This window comes from Theobroma cacao, chromosome 2, assembly GCF_000208745.1.
Source record: "Theobroma cacao cultivar B97-61/B2 chromosome 2, Criollo_cocoa_genome_V2, whole genome shotgun sequence".
Classification (NCBI taxonomy): Eukaryota; Viridiplantae; Streptophyta; class Magnoliopsida; order Malvales; family Malvaceae; genus Theobroma; species Theobroma cacao.
In genome coordinates, this window is record NC_030851.1 from 941,506 (window position 1) to 963,371 (window position 21,866).

General features: G+C 34.3%; 4 protein-coding genes across 8 annotated transcripts; 3 read left to right on the forward strand and 1 right to left on the reverse strand.

Annotated features, from left to right (window-relative positions):
* Positions 473-4,858, forward strand: LOC18607132 (prolycopene isomerase, chloroplastic). Of its 3 annotated transcripts, none has more exons than XM_018116527.1 (10): positions 473-806; positions 883-1,106; positions 1,562-1,672; positions 2,163-2,216; positions 2,486-2,773; positions 3,002-3,193; positions 3,296-3,454; positions 3,597-3,833; positions 3,970-4,293; positions 4,702-4,858. In XM_018116527.1, the coding sequence occupies exons 1-9, from the start codon at positions 518-520 to the stop codon at positions 4,282-4,284; spliced, it is 1,869 nt and encodes a 622-aa protein (XP_017972016.1). In that variant the 5' UTR covers positions 473-517; the 3' UTR covers positions 4,285-4,293; positions 4,702-4,858. The 3 variants fall into 3 exon arrangements, with proteins under 3 accessions (XP_017972016.1, XP_017972015.1, XP_017972014.1); XM_018116525.1 differs by lacking the exon at positions 4,702-4,858 and adding an exon at positions 4,525-4,644 and having other exon boundaries at positions 476-806; XM_018116526.1 differs by lacking the exon at positions 4,702-4,858 and having other exon boundaries at positions 3,970-4,500.
* LOC18607133 (shaggy-related protein kinase kappa) lies at positions 8,495-13,663 on the forward strand. Its single transcript, XM_007041142.2, has 13 exons — positions 8,495-8,800; positions 9,916-10,155; positions 10,353-10,445; positions 10,561-10,620; positions 10,714-10,986; positions 11,318-11,392; positions 11,751-11,807; positions 11,887-12,027; positions 12,122-12,172; positions 12,507-12,602; positions 12,691-12,774; positions 12,903-13,005; positions 13,121-13,663. The coding sequence occupies exons 2-13, from the start codon at positions 10,009-10,011 to the stop codon at positions 13,207-13,209; spliced, it is 1,269 nt and encodes a 422-aa protein (XP_007041204.2). The 5' UTR covers positions 8,495-8,800; positions 9,916-10,008; the 3' UTR covers positions 13,210-13,663.
* LOC18607134 (phosphoribosylamine--glycine ligase) lies at positions 14,386-17,880 on the forward strand. Of its 2 annotated transcripts, XM_007041146.2 has the most exons (5): positions 14,386-14,558; positions 14,922-15,214; positions 15,534-15,904; positions 16,236-16,766; positions 17,276-17,880. In XM_007041146.2, exons 2-5 carry the CDS (start codon positions 14,941-14,943, stop codon positions 17,690-17,692), a joined length of 1,593 nt encoding a protein of 530 aa, XP_007041208.2. In that variant the 5' UTR covers positions 14,386-14,558; positions 14,922-14,940; the 3' UTR covers positions 17,693-17,880. The 2 variants fall into 2 exon arrangements, with proteins under 2 accessions (XP_007041208.2, XP_017971454.1); XM_018115965.1 differs by lacking the exon at positions 14,386-14,558 and having other exon boundaries at positions 14,835-15,214.
* LOC18607135 lies at positions 18,088-20,398 on the reverse strand. 2 transcript variants are annotated; one of them, XM_018115966.1, is made up of 4 exons: positions 20,346-20,398; positions 19,935-20,002; positions 19,454-19,730; positions 18,088-19,246 (listed from the first exon to the last, which is right to left on the reverse strand). In XM_018115966.1, the coding sequence occupies exons 3-4, from the start codon at positions 19,629-19,631 to the stop codon at positions 18,396-18,398; spliced, it is 1,029 nt and encodes a 342-aa protein (XP_017971455.1). In that variant the 5' UTR covers positions 19,632-19,730; positions 19,935-20,002; positions 20,346-20,398; the 3' UTR covers positions 18,088-18,395. The 2 variants fall into 2 exon arrangements, with proteins under 2 accessions (XP_017971455.1, XP_007041209.1); XM_007041147.2 differs by having other exon boundaries at positions 20,245-20,391.

Here is a 21,866-nt window from a genome sequence, read left to right on the forward strand (position 1 = left end):
TGGAGTTAAGCAAGTTATTATATCACTTGTTAAAGGTTTATATTTTCAATTTAAATGAAAAAATTAAATTTGGAAGTTTAAAAGTTATTTTATTTGTTACTGACATGAGATTTATGAAAATAACGTGTCTTTATCATTAAACAAAAACATGAGATGTCGAATATAATGTTTTAATTTCGTAATAATTACCAATTAGTCAATCATAATAAAAAATTAAGGACAAAGAATAATATTTATCATTAGATAAATCTTATACATATATGATTGTAATTGAAAATTATAATGAAAAATTTACATTTTGGTGCTACCCTATAATCTTTGTAGTATCAGAGTCAGACACAACCGACAGCCGGAGAGCTTTTGCCTTTAGACGTTCGTTGATGAGAAGCTGGGTTGGGAAAGTGTCACCATGCTTCCTACGGCCCAAAAGAAAACGCTTTGTTAGTTTGGACTTTGGACTTTTGGAAGATAACGGACTTAACGGCTATCCCAAACACATGCGGTAGGAACTGGGGAAATGACGTGGCTAGCTTCTTTAGCAGAAACAAGGAGCTACCATGAACGAACGCCTTGTTCTTTCAATTACCTCTCCATAAACTGTTCTGATCGCTGCTTTGTTAGTTTGCTTTCAACCCTTTTTAGTTTACTTTCCATGGAATTGGGCCTTCAATTTGGCCGTCCTCTGTTCCCAGCTGGTTTCAAATGCCCACCGTCCAGAAGAACTCTTTTGGCGCGAAGTTCCAACGATAGTCCTGGGTTTTCTTCCAATGGCTCCGTCTCTGTCAAGCCTGCTAAAACTGTTCCAGGTTCTCTCTCTCTCTCGCCCCACATTTACACTTGCCTTACAATTGCCTTATGAATTTGTTGATTGATGATTTGCAGGGAAGCCAGAGGCTGATGTTGTTGTGATTGGGAGTGGTATTGGTGGGCTATGTTGCGCGGGACTTCTTGCTAGATACAACCAGGATGTTCTCGTGTTAGAAAGCCACGATCAGCCTGGTGGTGCTGCCCATTCTTTTGAGATTAAAGGCTACAAATTTGATTCTGGTCCATCTTTATTCTCTGGTTTTCAGTCAAGAGGTCCTCAGGCGAATCCTCTTGCACAGGTGTTTGTTACCCCCCCCCCCCCCCCTCCCTATTTTTGTTTTCCACATGTTTTTCTACATCACGACTTTATCTTTGTCTATGGTATAGTGTTAGCCAGGTATAGTTTCCATATGAGCCATAAGGAAAAAAGAAGCAATTGATCTTGTACTCTTGGTCGTTGTTCTAAGATTACTTTTTGTAGTCGCATTCACTCAGCTTCGAGGGTCGATGAACAATGATTATGATTGAGGCAGTGGTGTTTGTCAGTTCTATTTATGTATTAAGATACCTGGTAATTTGGAACATGAATGTGCCAAAGCAGAAGCTAGCTTGGATAGCTTAGGGAATTTCTGATGTGGTGAACAAGTCAATGTAATGTCACCTTGGATGCAGTTCATCTGATTTCTCTGATCGATATAGTTTGCGGACGCTGGACACTCATCCTTTATTTTGATTATAAATCCTTGAGTTGCAGGTCCTGGATGCATTGGGTGAGTCAGTTCCATGTGCAAAGTATGATTCTTGGATGGTATACATTCCTGAAGGTGAATTCTTATCACGCATTGGCCCAACTGAATTTTACAAGGTGGACTGCCATTGTTAGATTTTTAAAATTCAAGCCCTTTTCATATTTTAATATGTATTTTGATATTTCTTTGTTTTCATGTTCGTTTATCTGTTCTACATGCATTTTTTAAGAGTAGAACGCATCCAAATAATCTGGTTATGTAGATTTTTCTTGGTTATGCAATGACTGATACAATGAGACCTCATCTGCATCTTGTCTTAAAACACCAATTGCCAACAACAGAAGTTGAACACTGGTAAAATGAGCTGGAAACTTCTGTCAGTGGAATGTTTCTCTATTTGATGTTATTAATTGGTACCATAATTACCTTCTTATGTATGATCGTGGTATAAGTTCTCTTTGAAAACATTCCTGCCATTGTTTGCTGATACATTCTTTGAGAGGCAAAGGTAACAAAAGGATTATGCAATGAGGTTATCCTTAAAAAAAACACTTGGTGCTCTAAGTTCAAAGGGTATTACTCTGATTAACTTTTCATTCTTTTCAGGACCTTGAAAAGTATGCAAGTCAGAATGCCGTGCAAGAGTGGAAAAAACTTCTTGTGAGTTCCAAAAATTCTGCACATTATTGTCAATGTTTGAATTCAGATTAATTGTAGGAAGAAGAAATGTTGTTTCTGTTCATTTTTCTTTTAGGAGCTGACAGCCAATCCTTCAGTTTTTGTTCCCCTTCTACTTATGGAGCTCTCTTAGTTTATAATAATTTTTTCTCAAAATAGAACTTTCAAAAGACCTGCCTCCAACAAAATAATTGATACCACAACTCTATCAGATTAGTTTTTCTCAAATTCATAATGCAATTTGGCTGCAGGATGCAATACTTCCATTATCTGCCGCTGCAATGGCTCTGCCGCCTTTATCGATCAGAGGAGATTTGGGTGTTCTTTCCACTGCTGCCACTAGATATGCCCCTTCCCTGCTGAAATCATTTGTAGAAATGGGACCTCAGGGAGTTTTTGGTGCTTCTAAGCTCTTACGACCCTTCTCAGAAATCATGGACTCATTGGAGCTGAAAGACCCTTTTATTAGGAATTGGGTGGACCTTCTGGCTTTCCTGCTTGCCGGGGTGAAATCCAATGGTATACTTTCAGCAGAGATGGTAACTATAAGGATATTCATGATTTTTAGCTTGCCTTTCTAAAGAATTGTGACTGTTCAAATCACCATTTGTATGATGCTTCATGGATGTCCTTGTAAATGTACTTTTCCTGAAAAGAATGTGTTTCTTTTTCATGCTTAATGCTTATATTCTGGGTGAAACGCCATTGACATACATCAAGTTCTTGTAAAATCTGACTTTGTTGAGTTTACTTCCAATTTTTTTCAGGTTTATATGTTTGCAGAATGGTACAAGCCTGGTTGTACTCTGGAGTATCCTCTTGATGGAGGTGGAGCTATTGTCGACGCTCTTGTTCGAGGAATGGAAAAGTTTGGGGGACGGCTATCTCTAGGAAGTCATGTGGTGAAGATCATTGTTGAGAATGGTAAAGCTACCGGAGTTAAGCTGAAAGGTGGTCAGGTAAACATAATTCCAATGATGGAAACTGAACTTTAAAATTGTCTGAAACAGATTCTGTCTTCCTGAAATGCTATTGTCTGAAGATATATGTGTTTGCTGCAGTTTATACGTGCTAAAAAGGCTGTTGTTAGCAATGCATCCATGTGGGACACTTTGAACCTGCTGCCCAAGGATCAACTACCAAAGTCATACATTGATAGGATTAAGACAACACAGCAATGCGAATCATTCATGCATCTCCATCTAGGCTTTGATGCAGAGGTTAGAAATATTAGCAACTGGCAACATAGTTGTCTAATTAGTTTTCCTGTCGGTTACTAGGTTCTGAATCTTTGGTCTCCTTGTGTGTTCTATCTCCAGTACACACCTCATTAACCACTTTTTAAGCATAAAAAATGTCCAGGATCTGTGCGAGGATTTGGGAATCCATCATATTGTTGTTAATGACTGGGATAGAGGAGTTGATGCTGATCAGAATGTTGTCTTAATATCTGTACCTAGTGTACTTAGTCCCAATCTGGCACCACGGGGGAAGCACATTTTACATGCTTACACACCAGGAACTGAACCATTTGAATTGTGGGATGGCCTCGATCGCAGAAGTCCAGAATACAAAAAGCTTAAAGCTGAACGATCGGAGGTAATCAAAACTTGCTTGCTAGCTTTTTCTGCTAATTCACAGTACTTAAACTGTTACACCAGAATCAAGATTGACAGGATCAAACTCCTTGGTGTAAAATGTAACATTTTCTCAAGGTAATGCTTTCATAAACCAGGTATTGTGGAGAGCTGTTGAACGAGCACTTGGCTCAGGTTTCAGCCGGGAGAAGTGTGAGGTGAAAATGGTCGGAACTCCATTGACACATCAAAGGTTTTTAAGAAGGAACAGAGGAACTTATGGACCAGCTATACAAGCCGGACAAGACACTTTTCCAGGACATTCGACCCCCATCCCACAGCTTTACTGCTGTGGAGATTCTACTTTTCCAGGCATTGGAGTCCCTGCAGTTGCTGCTAGCGGTGCCATTGTTGCCAATTCGTTAGTTTCCGTTTCACAACACTCCCAGCTTCTTGATGCCATTGGAATTTGAACCCCATCGGTGAGTTTTGATTATACCCTTTGGAAACCATATCCTTTCAGCCTAATCATTACTGTACATAAGCAACATGGAAATTGGAAAGGAACCCAGTTTTTGTTTCTTTAATTTACAACCAAAATCTTATGTTTCATGATGTTTGAATCTCTGATAACCTGTCTGAGTGCAGTGTTATTACAACAAAATTTAGAGGCCTTTTCCACTCATTCTGATGAACAACTGTTTTGCACTTAGGGTCCAAAAAGAACATCATGGTGCTTGAGTTGAAATGCGTGCCTGACATCATCACTGTACTTTATCTTGGGATATTGTGCAACACAAAGAAGATTTATGTATTGGGTCTTATGTTTTTTTTTTTAAAAAACTGCACTCTCAGATCTTAAAGTCTTAACATTACTTTCTCATTTTCAGTTTGTTTATCATTCTTGGTCGTTCAATGATGGACAGCTGCAGATGTCGGGAATTTTCAATGTTGTACTGTGCTTATACAGAAACTTGGTCATGAATTTAGAAAGTTCCGTGTCATGTTGTAAATGTACGCAGGCAAGGAGCTCACTTTATAGTAATATTTTTTAGATATAATATTTATAAAAAATCTGAATTATTTTTAAAAAATAAAATAATTTTATATTTTTTATTACGTTCAATCAAGTTTTATAATATTATTTTTAGTTAAATAAGTTTTTATAATTAATAATTAATTAACTATTATTAATCAAAATATTACTTATCATTTTATATAACACAGCGTTTATATGATATGTTAACATTTTATAATAAATAAAAATATAATATGATGACATGGTTATATAACATTTTCACCGTCAACATCAAGAGTCATGCAGATATAAAATAATAATTATATTTTAATTAATGACAATTAACTTATCATTAATCATAAAAATCTATTTAATTTAAAATAAAAATATAAAATTTTGATTAAACATAATAAAAGAATAAAATCTTATTTAAGCTTTCTTAAGTAATTTAAGAACTTTTTTAAGCATTATACCTTTTCTTTTACAAGATTATAATTTCGAGTAAAAATATTAGTTAATTTTTTTTATGGTACATTTTATGTAGCGAATAGAAAAATCTCGAAACTATAATTATTTTTTTATCAAAAAATATATGTTTAAGATTTAAAATATTTTTCTTTTTGAGTGATGACAAAAAGGGAAGAAATCAAGCGAGAAAGGAAGATGCTACCTTTCAATTTTCCATAGTAGAGCAAGGAGTAAACTTGCTTGTGAAGAATGAATCATGGAGATTTCAAACAAATCAAAGAATAATTTTTACAAAAAAAAGAAGAAGAGAATTTTAGAGACAAAGTCTCCAATTTTTCAAACCCTTTTTCATATATGGCATTGGACCACTTTATCTTTCTTAGGCACTATGCTTAATAGGGACTATGAATAGTGGAGGACCACCTAACTTGTTCCTTTATTCATCACACAGCACACTTTGCTCTGCTTCTTTGCTAATACTCTTTCCCCAAATTTTTTTTTTCCCACACTTGGAAGCATGCAAATGAAAAAGCTTGACAAAGCTAACATGCTATGGGTTCCACAGCATATGGTTCTAATCTAATCTACTCTAGATTTTTTTTATTAATTATTTTTCGTAAAATTAACATCTCAAAAAAAATTACACCCATCATCCTCAAAATTTTTATTCTCAAAAAATTGGGTATTTGTCAAATTAATAAATATATAAATTAAAATTTTAAAAAATAGAAAATAAGTATAATTTATGTTCGACATTTTCTGTTATATTTATTTAATTACATTTGTATATGTCAAAAAAATAAATAAATAATTAAATTGTGCCAGCAATAATTCCAGGAGTTGCATGAGGCGGTGGAAGTACCACGCATGCAAATCGACAATCACAAAAAAAAAAAAAAAAAAAAATTTACCTTCCATGACCAACCAAATCAATAATCATCATATAAATATATTTTTTTTGAGGGTCAACATTTTCATGCCATTTTTTAAAAAGATTTACGTGGAATTTCTCAACCGTCGACAATTGTCCTATTTTTAGCAACAACAGAAAGAGATTTTCCTTTTTATTTTTGATAATGATAATATTATTATGAATATGATTATAATATCAAGAGTGACAAACAAGTCAACAAAAGCGATGGTGTGTGATCAGATGATTTAATCATGAGTACGTTGAACACCCATGATGATGTGCTACATGGGACCCCCATCATCTTGGCATGATGATTTTGCTGCCACATGTCATCAAGTGAATATGCATGGTTATATTTTAATCAAATAGGTGTTATTCGAAAAATATTTATGAGTATTTGATTTATTAATTAATATATAATTTTTTAAATAAATAATATAAATTTAATTTTTTAAAAAAATTAAAAATTAATTTATTGCGTTTGCTCGGTTTATAATTTTTTATTTTGTCGGTATTTTATTTTTACATTAAATAAAAAATTTTGAAAAAAGAAAAAATAGATAGGGACTTAACAAAAAAGAACAAGACTGTATGGATCAGGATATAAAAAGGAGCAATATTCGACTATTCTGAATTTTTGTTTGATCTTATCTTTTGCTATATCCATTTGGAACCCTTTTTGTCACTCACACATTATTTGTTTATTTATTTATTTGTTTATAATAAATTTCCTTTTCAAAACAGGCTAAAGGACATTGATTTCAGAATTTGATTGGTCGTAAGAAATACCCTTTTTCGATGAAATTTCAACAAACAATTTCATCGAAAATTTAACAAAATGATTTTTATTTTGTTATAATACAATATATATATATTTTGATAAATATTTTCATTTTAAGCAAAACCCATAAAAAATAAAGTTCAAATTCAAGCAATCAATTATCGATGTGGCTTAGATTTGCAATAAATTAAATGAAAATAAATATTTGATGAGAAGCTAAAGGAATAGAAGACATTGTACCCTAACTCATGAAAGTCAATAATTGATCAAAGCATATGACCATGATTTAATTAAAAGCCTTTGGCATTTTGCTTGAAGACAACTCTCCAAAATTAATTTCTAAAGGGGGTAAATAATTTAATAAAATAAGTACTTTTTTCTGTATCTGAATGTTTATTTTTTTCGAAAATTAAGGTAAAACTTTTGGTTTTAATATGTTTCATATTAAAATTTAATTTTTTTTATAATATATATGTATTAGGGGTCGAAAAGAAAAGAAAATTTTATTTTGGGATAACTAAAAAAAATGGAACGGAGAGAATATATTTTTTGAAATATTAATAAAGTTATTCCCAAGCAAAATGCATTTTATTAGTAGAAGAACAGCAAAAAAATATTCTTTTTTTGAAAAATTAACACAATATTCCCACATATTGTACATTTAGTCTTCAAAGAATTATGAATTTTGATGAAAAAAATAAAAAAAATTCGAAGATACATGAACGTACGAATGCTTGGACCACAATCGAGAACAAATAATGAAATTTCGCAATCCATAATTATATTTTTTAACTTATTAAAAATTATTTCATGGGGTTGTGTTGGTCTCCCCCAAGTCGATAATCCAAATAATTAATGGAATAAATTAAAATTAATGAAATTCATTAGTGTAATTCCCATTGCATATTTGAACAAAGAAAAAGATAATGCAAAAAGTCAAAAGTAGTTCAACTTTTGAACAAAGACAAACGCCCCTCCTCTTCTGTCAAATCCTTTACCAAAGCAAATAATTATAACTACTTAATTACTACCAGAGACTTTAAGCAATAATTCAATTTAGTAAATCCATTAATTCGGTTTCACATTTAAAATTAATTGAGAGTATTAATTTTTGATCAATTTTTAGTATTTAAAATTTATAATTGAATTAATCGAACAAATTGATTATTAATAAATAAATCAACTTTAAATTTATTTTAATTTTTAGACATCTAATAATATTTTTATTTTTTAAACTTATTTTTGAAAAATAAACATATTTTTATTTTAATTAAGGTGAAGGCCAAAAAGAGTGGGGATAATTTACTTAAAAATAAACATACAAGGACAGGAAAAAATTATTTATAAAACTAATGCATCTCACTTAATTATTAAAATAATTATTTATATTTACTGTCACTGTACAGTATATTTATAATAGTAAAGCTTAGAATTAAAAAATAAATTAATAATTTTAATAATTGGTAATAAGTTGAGTGAAGATTGTCAGGTAATTGTCAGTTCTTATTCAAAAAAACATCCATACACTCCACCAGACACTCTCTCCCTCAATCTTTCTCTCTCTCTTTCTCTCTTTCTCTCTTTCTCTCTCCCCCTCAAAATATATAGAAAAATAAAATTAAATTAAGTTCAAAAAAGAAAAAAAATCAAAAATCGAGAAAGTAGAAAGCTTGATCAGATCAGAAACAGTTCGCAGTTTCCTGCGTTTAATTTTTTTTTTTGGCTTTGAAGTTCTTAATCAAAAGCCGAAGATTGAAAGGAAAAAAAATGCGCTTGATCTGTTTTCAGTTTCGTTCCGAACAGTTCCGAGTAAGTATCCGAAACTCAAAGATCGTTTCCTCGATCTGTTTTTCTTTTTTTTTTTTTGTAAGTGATGATTTTGCTTTTTTTTTTTTCAATTTTTGAGGAGAAAATGTTTTATTTGTAGGAGTTTTTTCTCTTAAATTTATCATTTAGAGTGGAAAACTTTGTGGTGTTTTGATTTTGGTCAGATTAGGGTTTAGATCTGATGAAGAGCTCCGTGTAAGAATAACAGAGAATTTCACGGCGTGAATCACTGTAAAATTTTCTTTATTATTTTTTTTTGGTTTGAATTTTACTATTGATAGATCACACTGATAATGTTAGCAAAAAATTCGCAATTTTTATTTGAAACAAAGTAAGAAATACGAAGATTAGTAATTTAATGGAAAGAAAGCTCATTTATTAAGCTGAATGATTAGCTGAAGATTGAACAAGCATTTAATCTAAGGCATGTTTTCAGATAATTTAACGTTAGACTTCACTGTACCAAGGAAGCGAATTTATGTAGCTGATCTTACTAGTTTGATGTTAAGCCTAGTTGTCTGTATTAACTGAAAATCTCTTTCGTGTTTCATTTCATTGCATTTTTTCACATCCACATTTTGAAAATTATATTTGTAGATGCTACATGGGGAAGTAATTGTTAAATTTTTAATTCCCTTGTGATTTCCATATTCCATTCTATCTGTCTGGTCTCGTAATTGTTTACTCAAATGCTTGAAAGCTTTTGAGTCGCTTGACCATCATACACATGCCATCCTCGTGTCCTGTAAGTATATAGTTAGGGTAGCAATTAGTGTGCGTGGATTGCTTTTTGCTTCTTCTATTTTGCACCAGCGTAAGATGCTAGAGTATCTGACAACTTTCTGATTGGCTCAAGAGAATTGTTACTAGAGGATGTCGTTTAATTAGTAGTAAAAGGTTTCTGCTATTTTATTTTAAGAGTTTATTCTTGTGATGTTGTCTAAGCAACTATATCCCTGGTGCATTTTTTTCTTTGTTTAGATCTTTTATCTTTGTCAGTAGGTCATATTATTTTTGCATGGGAATCCGTGATATTAATCATTCTATATTCATCATTTTTTTATGTTTCTGACTTGGTAATTTTGTGAATCTATTAGGAAGATAGGTGTTTGGACGGGCTGGGCAGCTGCACTACAGAGTATTTGGTGGATAGCAAATACTAGAAACTTGAACATTTACCTGGCTGAGTTATGGCATCAGCAAGCCTAGGAAATGGAGGAGTAGGTAGTTCCAGGTCTGTCAATGGTTTCAAAAGTTCATCCAGTTCAGTTGATTGGCTGGGGAGAGAAATGCTTGATATGAGATTGAGGGACAAGGTGGACCATGATGAAGACAGAGTAAGCAGCTCATTCTATAATGTTTTTTTTTTTTGGGGGTGGTTGGGGTGTTGAACTTGTCAAAATTTCTTCTGAAGCGGTTTTACAACAGTGCTTATGGTAATTGAAAATTGAGTACTTGACTGTTGAAAGCTTAGACAGTATTTTACAATTTTTGCAAAAATGTTTCTCTGATCCTTTGTGTTTTATCCATGCAGGATAGTGAACCAGATGTAGTTGATGGAGTGGGTGCTGAAACTGGGCATGTGATAAGAACTACCATTGGCGGTCGAAATGGTCAATCAAAGCAGGTTGAAAGAATTATTAATTTAGTGTGCAAATTTGCCATGTGAGATTCAAATGAATTGGTTTTTTTGTTGTCCTGCATCATTCTCAACATATATCTATTGTTGTGTGGGTTGACAGAATGTCAGTTATATTGCTGAGCATGTGGTTGGAACTGGTTCCTTCGGTGTTGTTTTCCAAGTATGTAATTCTATAATATTCTTATTCACAAAGTTGTTCTTGACTTTGTTCAATTAGATTATAATCTTGAGATAAGTTGGCTGTTTGCTGCAGGCAAAATGTCGGGAAACTGGAGAAATTGTTGCCATCAAGAAGGTTCTTCAAGACAAGCGCTACAAGAATAGAGAGTTGCAGATAATGCAAATGCTAGACCATCCAAATATTGTGTCCCTTAAGCATTATTTTTTCTCAAAAACAGACAAGGAAGAACTCTACCTTAATCTCGTACTTGAGTATGTTCCTGAAACTGTTAATCGTACAGCAAGATCCTACAGCAGGATCAACACGCGAATGCCTTTAATATATGTTAAACTCTATACCTATCAGGTAAATCTACATTTTATGAAACAATGTACTTATTGATACATGGATTGATGGAATTGGAATATATTTTTCTTTCAATTACTTTTTTCTAGGTAATTGGGTAGTCTGGAGTTGTTTTAGAAGTGATTTATTGTCTGCCTTTGATATTGTTGCTTTCTTGTATGGTAATATAATGAGAAGTCATCCTTCACTGTTGAATTTAAACTATTACCCTTACATAAGATTGGTCAATTCCTTTTCTTTTTCCCTTTCCTTTTTCAATTTGGTTTAATACTTAAAGTTTTAATTGAATTGAAGAAAATTTAGCTAATTGTTTTCTTCTTCTGCATTTCAGATTTGCAGAGCACTTGCCTATATACACAACTGTATTGGTATATGTCACCGCGACATCAAACCTCAGAACTTACTTGTAAGACTCTTCTTCTAGGAATCAAGGGTTTTTTACAGAAGACATGGTTTTCATGTAATAGTGTACACCTTGCATTTAAATGTATTGTTTGTTATTCTAACTGATCAAGTCTATTAACCATAGTGACAAAACCCTGTAATTTATTGGTCATTAATTTTTGTCATTGCTAAAGATGTGACCTCATAGTAGTTATATGGTGCTACCCTGATACAAATAGGGTAGCTTGAGAATGTATTAGTTTATTGTGTTTTTTGTTTCTTTAAAGAAAAAATCTCAACCTGGTTAAAAAAGTTCATATTTTGGAGCCAAATTGTCATTCTCTGTTTGGTGAGACTCAAATACTATGGTTTATGGCCAGGTGAATCCACATACACATCAGCTGAAACTTTGTGATTTTGGGAGTGCAAAAGTGCTGGTAAGTTTTCACTCAATAGTAATTATTGTCGCCAGATCTTGTTTCATCACTTGAGTGTGGGTGCTTTCCATGAATTCAGGTGAAGGGAGAACCAAATGTTTCTTACATCTGCTCGAGATATTATCGTGCTCCAGAACTCATATTTGGTGCTACTGAATACACAACTGCTATAGATATATGGTCTACTGGTTGTGTGATGGCTGAACTGCTTCTTGGACAGGTGATTTTGGACAACTATGTTTAATTGGAGTACTGTTATAAGTCACTGTTATCTTCATAGATTGTTGTTTCTAACTTACAAGCATACTGTGCAGCCATTATTTCCTGGTGAAAGTGGGGTCGACCAACTAGTTGAAATTATTAAGGTGATTACATCTATCAGTTCTCATGTTTTTCAGAATGTACTTGCTTTTGATGCATGATTGTGTTAATAATGAAATTAAACTACTCTTGGGATGCTTTGATAGACTCTGCAGATATTGACATTTTCTGAAAGTTGCAAATGAGTTTCTGCAATGTCACTTGCTTATATAACCAATTTCCAGTTCTAGAGATAGAAAAATTGAACCAAAAACTTTTAGGATTTTATTTGCCCTGTCTCTACTGTTTTTGACTACGATGTTTTGAAACATATACAATCAAAGTTTCCCTAAGGAAGTGTTCAGTAATGTTTCTATCTAATTTGAATTTGTTGTATAGGTTTTGGGGACTCCAACAAGGGAGGAGATCAAGTGCATGAACCCAAACTACACTGAATTCAAGTTCCCCCAGATAAAGCCACATCCATGGCACAAGGTATGTGTGTCCCCTTTTTTTCTCATGATTTATGCTCTCATCATAATATATTTCGATTAAAGTTCATAATACATTTTCTTGCATACAGGTCTTCCAAAAGCGCTTACCTCCGGAAGCAGTAGACCTTGTCTGTAGGTTCTTTCAGTACTCTCCCAATTTGCGATGCACTGCTGTAAGTACCCCCATTCATCCTTTCTGGCTACCTTGAGTAGTAATGCTAAAGCATCATTCATAATCAGCTTTTTGTTTTTCCCTCATTTTCCATATCCGTGCCTGCTTGTGGTGGTGATACTACTGCAGTTAGAGGCTTGCATTCACCCTTTCTTTGATGAATTGAGGGACCCGAACACTCGCCTCCCCAATGGCCGTCCGCTTCCACCACTCTTCAATTTTAAGCCTCAAGGTCAGTTGCACTTAGCAAAAAACAAAAACCAAACTGTCGTAAGATTTATAGCTTTGCAACATGCTGACTTAATCTCTCGCTTCCTTACTCCTTTTTCTTCCCCCTTCATCGGCAGAACTCTCCGGCATCCCCCCTGAAGTCGTCAAGAAACTTATTCCAGAACATGCTCGTAAGCAGAATTTATTCATGGCGCTGCATACTTAGCAAACTAGTTCAAGTTTCTTATTGCTTCTGCCTAGCCCATCCCACGCCATTTTGCTATGTATCAACATATGTATAAAAAAAAAAATAACCCCTTGGCTCGTCTCCCAGTCATGGTTCTACTAAGAACAGAGTGCTTGAAAAACAGATCTACTCATTAGAACGACAACGGAGAAAACCCAAGGCTTTGGTTGCTGCTGGTGAAGCTCTGTTTTCGTGGTTTATTTCTTAAAAAAAAAAAACAAAAAAAAAAGACAAATTTATAACTTTTGATGTATATTTATTTCTGATCACCCTGTTTTGGGAGGTTTTAGTTGAAAAAAAGATTAAAAAATGGTGAGAATGTATGTATTTTTTACCCTGTGCTGAGAACCTTTTTCCCAAGGTGTAACTCTGCTTTCCATCTTCAGTCAATTTCTTTTTACCCTTCTATACAATAAGATCGAAATTACCCTTTCTTTCCTTCTCCAATCTTTGCTTATTACTCCTAAAATCATAATAGAACTATAATGGAACCACTTGGCAATTATATAAATAAATAATTAAATTAAATTAATTATATTAAGATTTTAAATATATACACATATGTGTTAGTTAAATATATATATATATATATATATAGTTATATAATAAATGTGTAACATGATATGATAGAATTAATATATTTATTAAGCATGTAGAATTAAATTTTATATAAAATGACATAATTAACAGGATTAAAATAATGTAATTAAGATATAATTTTATTATTTAAATTTATAATAAAAATTATATACATATAAATATTATTATAAAAATATTAATATGTATATGTATCAATAAATCAATCTTAATCGCTTATTAATGTGCTTATATACATATAAATATAATTAAATAAATAAATAATAAACGAGTATGAATGCACGATTAATTAATCTTATCTTATACAAGTTTTAAATGAGAAATCGTATTGACATCATTGACATACAAAAATCTAAACTCTAAATGTCAGTTAATGCAACTCCAAACTGTAAAACGACCCAGAAAATATTGCTTTCTGCTCCTTTTTCTTTTGTAACTGTGGGAGTGGGATGGAATTTTTCCTTTCTCTAGGGGTTGTTGGGGCTCAAAATAGAATACCAAAACTTGGCTCGGAAAACAGTGAGAGATTGGAAGTGAAACAGGCAACTGCTAAACAGACAGCAGCACATAGAAAGATTTTCACTTGGTTTGCACACATATCTAGTCAGGCTTTGGACAAGTATAAAGTAAGGGATTGAGGCTTGCTAACTGACTGCATTCTTACAAAATTTTTGCTGGTTTTTGAGTTTGTACTTGCTACTGCAAATCTCAAACTTACTTCTGGAATCTTGGTATGCCTCTCTCTCTCTCTCTCTCTCTCTCTCTATATATATATATATATAANTCCTCTCTCTCTCTCTCTCTCTCTCTCTATATATATATATATAGTAATAAGTAATTTCCATTGATTTACTCACAAAAATTTGCCATGGAACCCATTGCTACATTTGATTTTTCTCTTTCATCTTTTAAATTTTTTAATTTTTATGTCAAAAATTTTAAAATTCTCTTTTATCCACTATAAGGTAAAATATATTAAATGAGCAAAACATTAAAATGACAAAAAAAAACCCTTAAACCCTACAATCTCTTGTTCCTTCCAATATCAAGCCTAACCAAAAGAAAAACTCTGTGGACGGCTATTCCTTTTGCAGAACTTGGAAACCAAAAGGCATGGCCTTTACGACCCTCAATTTCTCTCCTTCACTGAAGCTCGTTACCAACAACAATGGCTTCTTCGGATTCTCCAAGTCCTTTTTTCCGTCAAATTTGTTCCTTGGGAACTCTTCTTTCTCTTTGGGAGCTCTCAGTTTCACCACCAATCATCAGAGCTCGGGCCGCCTCAACATAAACGGCTCACGATGGTCCTCTACCGCCTTCAGATGCTTTGCCCAGAAATCAGAGCCCTCTGTTTCGGTTGATGGCCATGGCAGTAAGGGTACTTCTGGTAAGATAAGAACCACTCGAACCCCCCCTTTTTTCCATTTATTTATTTACTTTTGCTTTACCCTTTTGTTTATTTTCTTTAGTTTTGTTGTTTTCAGTTCATCTTTTTGGTAATCCAAAAAAAAAAAAGTGGGAATTTCATGTATAAAGCAATTTGTGCAAATGGGGTTTCGATATTATTGAACTACAGCTTTTAGCCTTATATGATTTTGATGTTGTGCGTGTGTTTGAATTATCTACCCAAAGGGACTGTTGAGAAGAGAAACAGGGTTTGAAATGAGTGAAATTCCTCTAAATTTTGTTGTTTGCTACTGCTGCAGAGAGGGTGGTTGTGCTGGTTATCGGTGGAGGGGGAAGAGAACATGCGCTTTGCTATGCATTGCAGCGGTCGCCGTCTTGCGATGCCGTATTCTGTGCACCAGGCAATGCAGGGATTTCCAATTCGGGGAATGCGACTTGCATACCTGACCTCGACATTTCCGATAGCTCAGCTGTGGTTTCTTTCTGCCGGAAATGGAGTGTTGGGTTGGTCGTTGTAGGGCCAGAGGCTCCCCTTGTTTCGGGTCTTGCAAATGATTTGGTAGAGGCCGGAATCCCGACTTTTGGCCCTTCAGCAGAGGCTGCTGCTTTGGAAGGTTCTAAGAACTTCATGAAGAGTATATGTGACAAATATGGAATTCCTACTGCTAAGGTTCATTCCTGGAGGCATTGTTGCTAAATTTTTTAGTTGCAAAAACATGTTTTTGCATTGATTTTACTTGGTGTTTTCGTTGCATGATGAGACTTGCTTGCTATTGTTTGAATTTTATAAATTTATCACCGTTGGATGATGAGACTTGTTTGCTATTGTTTAAATTTCATAAATTTATCAACTTTACTCGGGTTATATGGAACAGAAAAGGGCTTATAAAGCTGAGCAAATGTTCTTCATTCTTACTGCATCGCAATGCTGTGATTTAAGCTTGTGTTGATCCTGTTCTTTACTAGAATACTTATGTCAATGCTTTGAACCTTTGGTGCAGTATCAAACATTTTCAGATGCATTGGCTGCAAAGCAATATATTAAAGAGCAAGGAGCACCTATTGTTATCAAAGCAGATGGACTGGCTGCTGGAAAAGGAGTCATTGTTGCTATGACACTGGAAGAGGCATATGAAGCCGTTGACTCAATGCTTGTTGAGGGTATTTTTGGTTCTGCAGGTTGCCAGGTCATTGTTGAGGAATTTCTTGAAGGAGAAGAAGCATCATTCTTTGCCCTGGTTGATGGAGGGAATGCCATACCGCTAGAATCTGCTCAAGACCATAAACGGGTAGGCGATGGTGATACAGGTCCTAATACCGGTGGGATGGGGGCATACTCTCCAGCACCAGTCTTAACTAAAGAACTTCAGTCTTTGGTCATGGAATCCATTATCCTCCCAACGGTGAAGGGAATGTCAGCAGAGGGATGCAAATTCGTTGGGGTTTTATATGCTGGACTAATGATCGAGAAGAAGTCCGGCTTACCTAAATTAATCGAGTACAATGTGCGGTTTGGAGATCCGGAGTGTCAGGTCAGTTATTGACTGTGCTGGTTTATGTGCATAATTTAGTTTTAAATACGCCATGATATTATTGCTTGGATCGATTCCTTGAGTCAGTTGTCAGTAGTCTGATGCTCTTTAGTGGTGCATGCTATAAATATCATCGATTTCTAACATCTAAATGATTTCCTCATGGTGATTCTGATGCTTTTTAGTGGTGCATGCTATAAATATCATCAATTTCTAACATCTAAATGATTTCCTCTTGGTGAATCAGATTCCTGGCATCTGTCACCATCAGATCATGTTTACGATATATCCCTATAATATCTTATGAACAACTTGGCTGCTCTGACACCAGATGCTTTTGATCCTTCTGTATTGTTCTCTGATTATCTGTCTTTTTGCAAATCTAGTTTCAGACTGTTATTATCATTGGCTCATTTCTACTTAGATGTAGTATGACCTGCACAATTTTGTTGGTCAGGGCATATCTGGATGAAGAGTCTTAAATTGTATTATTGTGGATGGCTACACAGGTTCTGATGGTTCGTTTGGAGTCTGATCTTGCAAAAGTTCTGTTAGCAGCCTGTAAAGGAGAGCTAGACGGGGTCTCACTGAACTGGTCCCCTGGGTCTGCCATGGTGGTAGTAATGGCAAGCAAGGGTTACCCTGGCTCCTATGAGAAAGGGACCGTGATTCAGAACCTTGAAGAAGCAGAGCTCGTTGCTCCTTCAGTCAAGATATTCCATGCTGGAACTGCCCTTGATTCGGATGGCAGTTTCATAGCTACTGGGGGTCGTGTTCTTGGGATTACTGCCAAGGGCAGAGATCTCGAAGAAGCACGGGATAGAGCTTACCAAGCAGTTGAAGAAATCAACTGGCCGGAAGGATTCTATCGGCGGGATATTGGATGGAGAGCACTTCCCCAAAAACAGTTTGCTACGAATGCATAGCTTAACATTGAAATACAAATGTTCTGATGTAAACTGGCTCTTATACGAATTCAAATCACCTATGGAAGAGAGGCAAAAGAAACTTACTAGTCGGCCAAAAATTTGTCACCCTGAAAGTTCTACATTCCCTGATAATCCTCTGTCCAGTTTGTGTATATTTACCGATTATATTCAGAGATTTTACACATTTATGCTTTGTCGATGAAAAATTAACCTAATTCACCACAGGCAAAGAGAAAAAGGGAAATTAATTTATCCACCATAGGATAGCAACAGATTGTGCAAGCACAAACTTCATATGGAACTGCCTCAAAAAGCCACATTCCAGCATAGAGTTCTCTAGTACAAAGTAATAGAACATAATGGAATATATAAACTCGAGGAAGATTGGAACATAGGAAGTCATCTTTTCAATTTACATTTCTGTAGATATGTACATAGTTTCTTCACAGATATTAGCCATAACCTTGTATGGTACTTCATGGCAATCAAAATTCAAACAAAGTGAGGGTAAAAGAAAATGGAGAATCAACACCAGTTATGTATAGAACGAAGAAAAAGGAATTCTTCTATACAATATCTATACCTTTTTGGTTGAAGGAATTTCACCCTATCCAACCAAAAAAGAAAAAAGAAAAAAAAACTATACATCCAACTTTCTGTTCTTCACTCAGATGGTCAGTATGGTATTGGATCCAATGCTCTACTCCCAAATATGGTTCCTGGGACTATCTGCCTTTTCAAGCCCTCCACTTGCAGGAACGCTACTTCCTCTAATAAACCTTGCACTTGCATGAACCAAGCACTCATCGTAGCAACCACAACTGCCGCATCCATACCCCCAATTGTGTTGACCTAATGAGTAGACATGGTTTGTTGGACCATGACGTTGCCCCATAGCACCCCACCCAAAGTCGTGTGGCCCCGATGGCCTTTCTGTCCGAAAATCTTGAGGTTGTCGTGGAGATTGAACGCTGTATGGCTGTAGTTGCTGGTGATTTTGGTGGTAGTAATAATGAGGCTGGTACGCTTGGTGATTGCTATGGTTGTTGCTTTGGTTATGGGGTGTGCTAAGGCTGCAAAGGCTGGGAGAACTCTGGACTTTAGGCATGAAGGGTCTATTACGATGGTATCCACTCAACAATGGTGACTCCGAAGGCAAAGAATCAATAGCTTTACCATCAGGAGAAGCTGATTTAGGGGAAGAACAAGCAGAGATGCTGAAGTTGGGGCGGTTTGCATTGACAGGGGTGAGCCTTCCGCTAGTGTTTGGACCCGGACGAACTATGCCATTGACAGCTTCGATATACCGCTGCTCAATGGCATGGGGGTCAACAGGGTTCATCTGGTTCTCCAGTACAATAGGACTCAAGGGGAACAAGAAAGCACGAAGCTTTGGAGTCCCTTCACTTTCAAGACGATGATACTCATCAACCAGGTGTCTAAGATCCTCATCGGATCTTACAGTTACCAAGGTATCAAGTTCCTCAGGGATAACCTGGTATTTCAGAATCATGTCCCCTTCAACCAGAGTGTTAAGCTTCTTCATCAATTCTGTGATGTATCGAAAATTGATTTCTCCTTTTGATTAGTACTTTCATTCTAATAACAATTCATCGTTTCCTATCTAAAAAGAAAAATTCTAGTAACAGAAAAGCAAAGAATTTACCTAAGAAAAATACTGTCCAGGGAGCAATCAAAGGAAAGGACAAATTACTCTTGGGTATAAAAGCTTAGTATTAAAGAAAAACGAGGGCAAACCTGAAAAATTGATATCAGGAGGGACCGCCACCACACGAGTTTCTCCTCCAACGTACTTGAGGTTCGCGTCGCCTGGCCTCGCCACTATTTTCCCGCCATAGCTGCACAGAAACTTCACCTTATTCCTCGGCGATGTAGCCACACCTTCATCGCCACCGATGGTTTCGCTTGCCGACATTTTGAACTCGCCTATTTCGCCGGGTTCAGCTCTGTTTCCCGCTCAATCTCGTCTCAAAAACGCCGGAGTTGTGTGTGCTAGCGTTTTTCCTCCCACAATCTGCGATTCGCAATGAAAATCAATCTATTTAAAATTAAAATAAAAATGATTATCGTTAAGGATTGAAACAACATAAACAAAAGATCAAATTTAATAAAAAAAATAAATAAACAAATATTTCCAATTAATCGAAAACGAATTCGATTTACAATTGAGATGAAAGCTTATCGACTCATAGTTCCACAACATCTTTTACAAACTCACCGTCCACCGACTCAACTCCGAGACCGCTTCTAGGCACCGAGTCACTTAACAATGGCTTCCGTCGCAATCTATTGAACAATTTAATTGCATAGTATTAAATAGAAAAATAAATTTAAACGGCGAATATTAACAGAACCTTGCTTACATTTCCAGACACAAGAAATCAGTTTAAGCAAATGAATCCATAAAACAAATATGTCTGAAAAATAAATGAATTCATATCCTAATCTACGTTTGTTTAAAAATTGAACAGATAAACCAAAAATAGCAAAAAAAAAAACAGAAAAAAATTTGGAAATATTATGCTTACCGTAGATTTTCTGTTTCCTTTGATAAAATTTTAATTAAAATTTGATTAATTTTCGTTGTTTCTCAGCAGAATTTGAATTTCTGTTCGGTTCTCTAAGTTACCTGAGAAACTAGGCAACACCCTCTCGATCTCTTCCCTCCTTTCCCGACCTTATTTCAAGGCTGGTTTCCCTCCATTTTCTTTATCCTTAACGACACGTGTCATCAGAGAACAGCTTCCACCAGGCCCCACCAGTGCTTGAGTGGCACAATCTGAGACTCGGTTTTGGCATCTTGTTGGGTCCCAGCCTAATTCACATCGGTGACGTGGCATTGATTTAGACGTAATCCTCGCGGGGGGAAGAGGTCGCTGTGCGCTGGCACGTCACTTGCCAATGAAACAAGGTTGCCTTTCTCTTTCTGCAGGGAATATTTGGGATTTGTTCTGGTGTATATAAAAAAAAGACGACATTCATTCAATTATAAATGAAAGAGAAATCAATTTATTCCCAATTGTTTATAAATAAAAAGATAATTATGATTGAAAAATAATATATATTTCAGTTATATATATAATTAAAATTTTTGTAAATTATTTAACGTTATTACTATTAAAAAATAATTTTTATTTAAAAATTGAATAATTTTATTAACATTTATTTTAGTAAATATTTTGAATGGTAAGTCATTCGATACAATTATATTAAAAATGAGATAAATTTTAATAATGAATAATAAATAATAATATATTTTTTTTAAAAAAATAAAAAATATAATGAATAAAAGTGATTATTTTCATCTATCAAAAAATTCTTCAATATTTGTAATTATATATATCTTATGAATATAGATGTATTAACTCGATCACTTTTTTAATTTGTTTGCTTTTTATTTTGAAGGAAAAGATTGGAATCCAGTCATTGAACAATTTGATACGTATATTTACAATTGAGTCAATCCTTAGAAATTTTTTATTAAGAAAGTACATGTTAAACACGAATAAAATTCATAATTTTATGTAAAATATCAAATTGAATTGAAATTAATATGTACTTAATTAATTAATTAATGATAAATCATATATTATAATATAGTATTAATTGTGTCCTACATAATTGGAATTTGATAAAATTTTTACCACCAGGCCAAAAGAAAAAAAAAAGACATTGAAGAGATTAATACTTTAGTATCCGATGCTGAAGAGGTTAATACCTACAAAACGGACATTGAAGGATGATGGCATGGCATTTTGGACTTTATATAATATAATTTTGGACTTTGTGGTACTAAAATTCGAGCCGCCATGCCAACTGGTTGGATTGAACTTCGTCTAGTTAGGACAGCGATAAGTAATATGTAAAAGGTTGTCTCTGTTGGATCTATTTAAAGTAAAATTAAGATATTTTATAAATAACTTTGGATGAAATATAATATAGTAATTTTAAAATATTTTTTACTTAATACAATTTAGAATAATGAATTTTTAATATTTAGATTATTTTTCGATGTATCTATAATTTATAATTGATAAATTATTTTAATATAAAATTTACTAATTTAATTTTGATTAATAACATACATAAAAATGATTAAATTTTTATTTTTATTATTAAATTTGAGTTGAATTAGGGGTTTTATAACGTG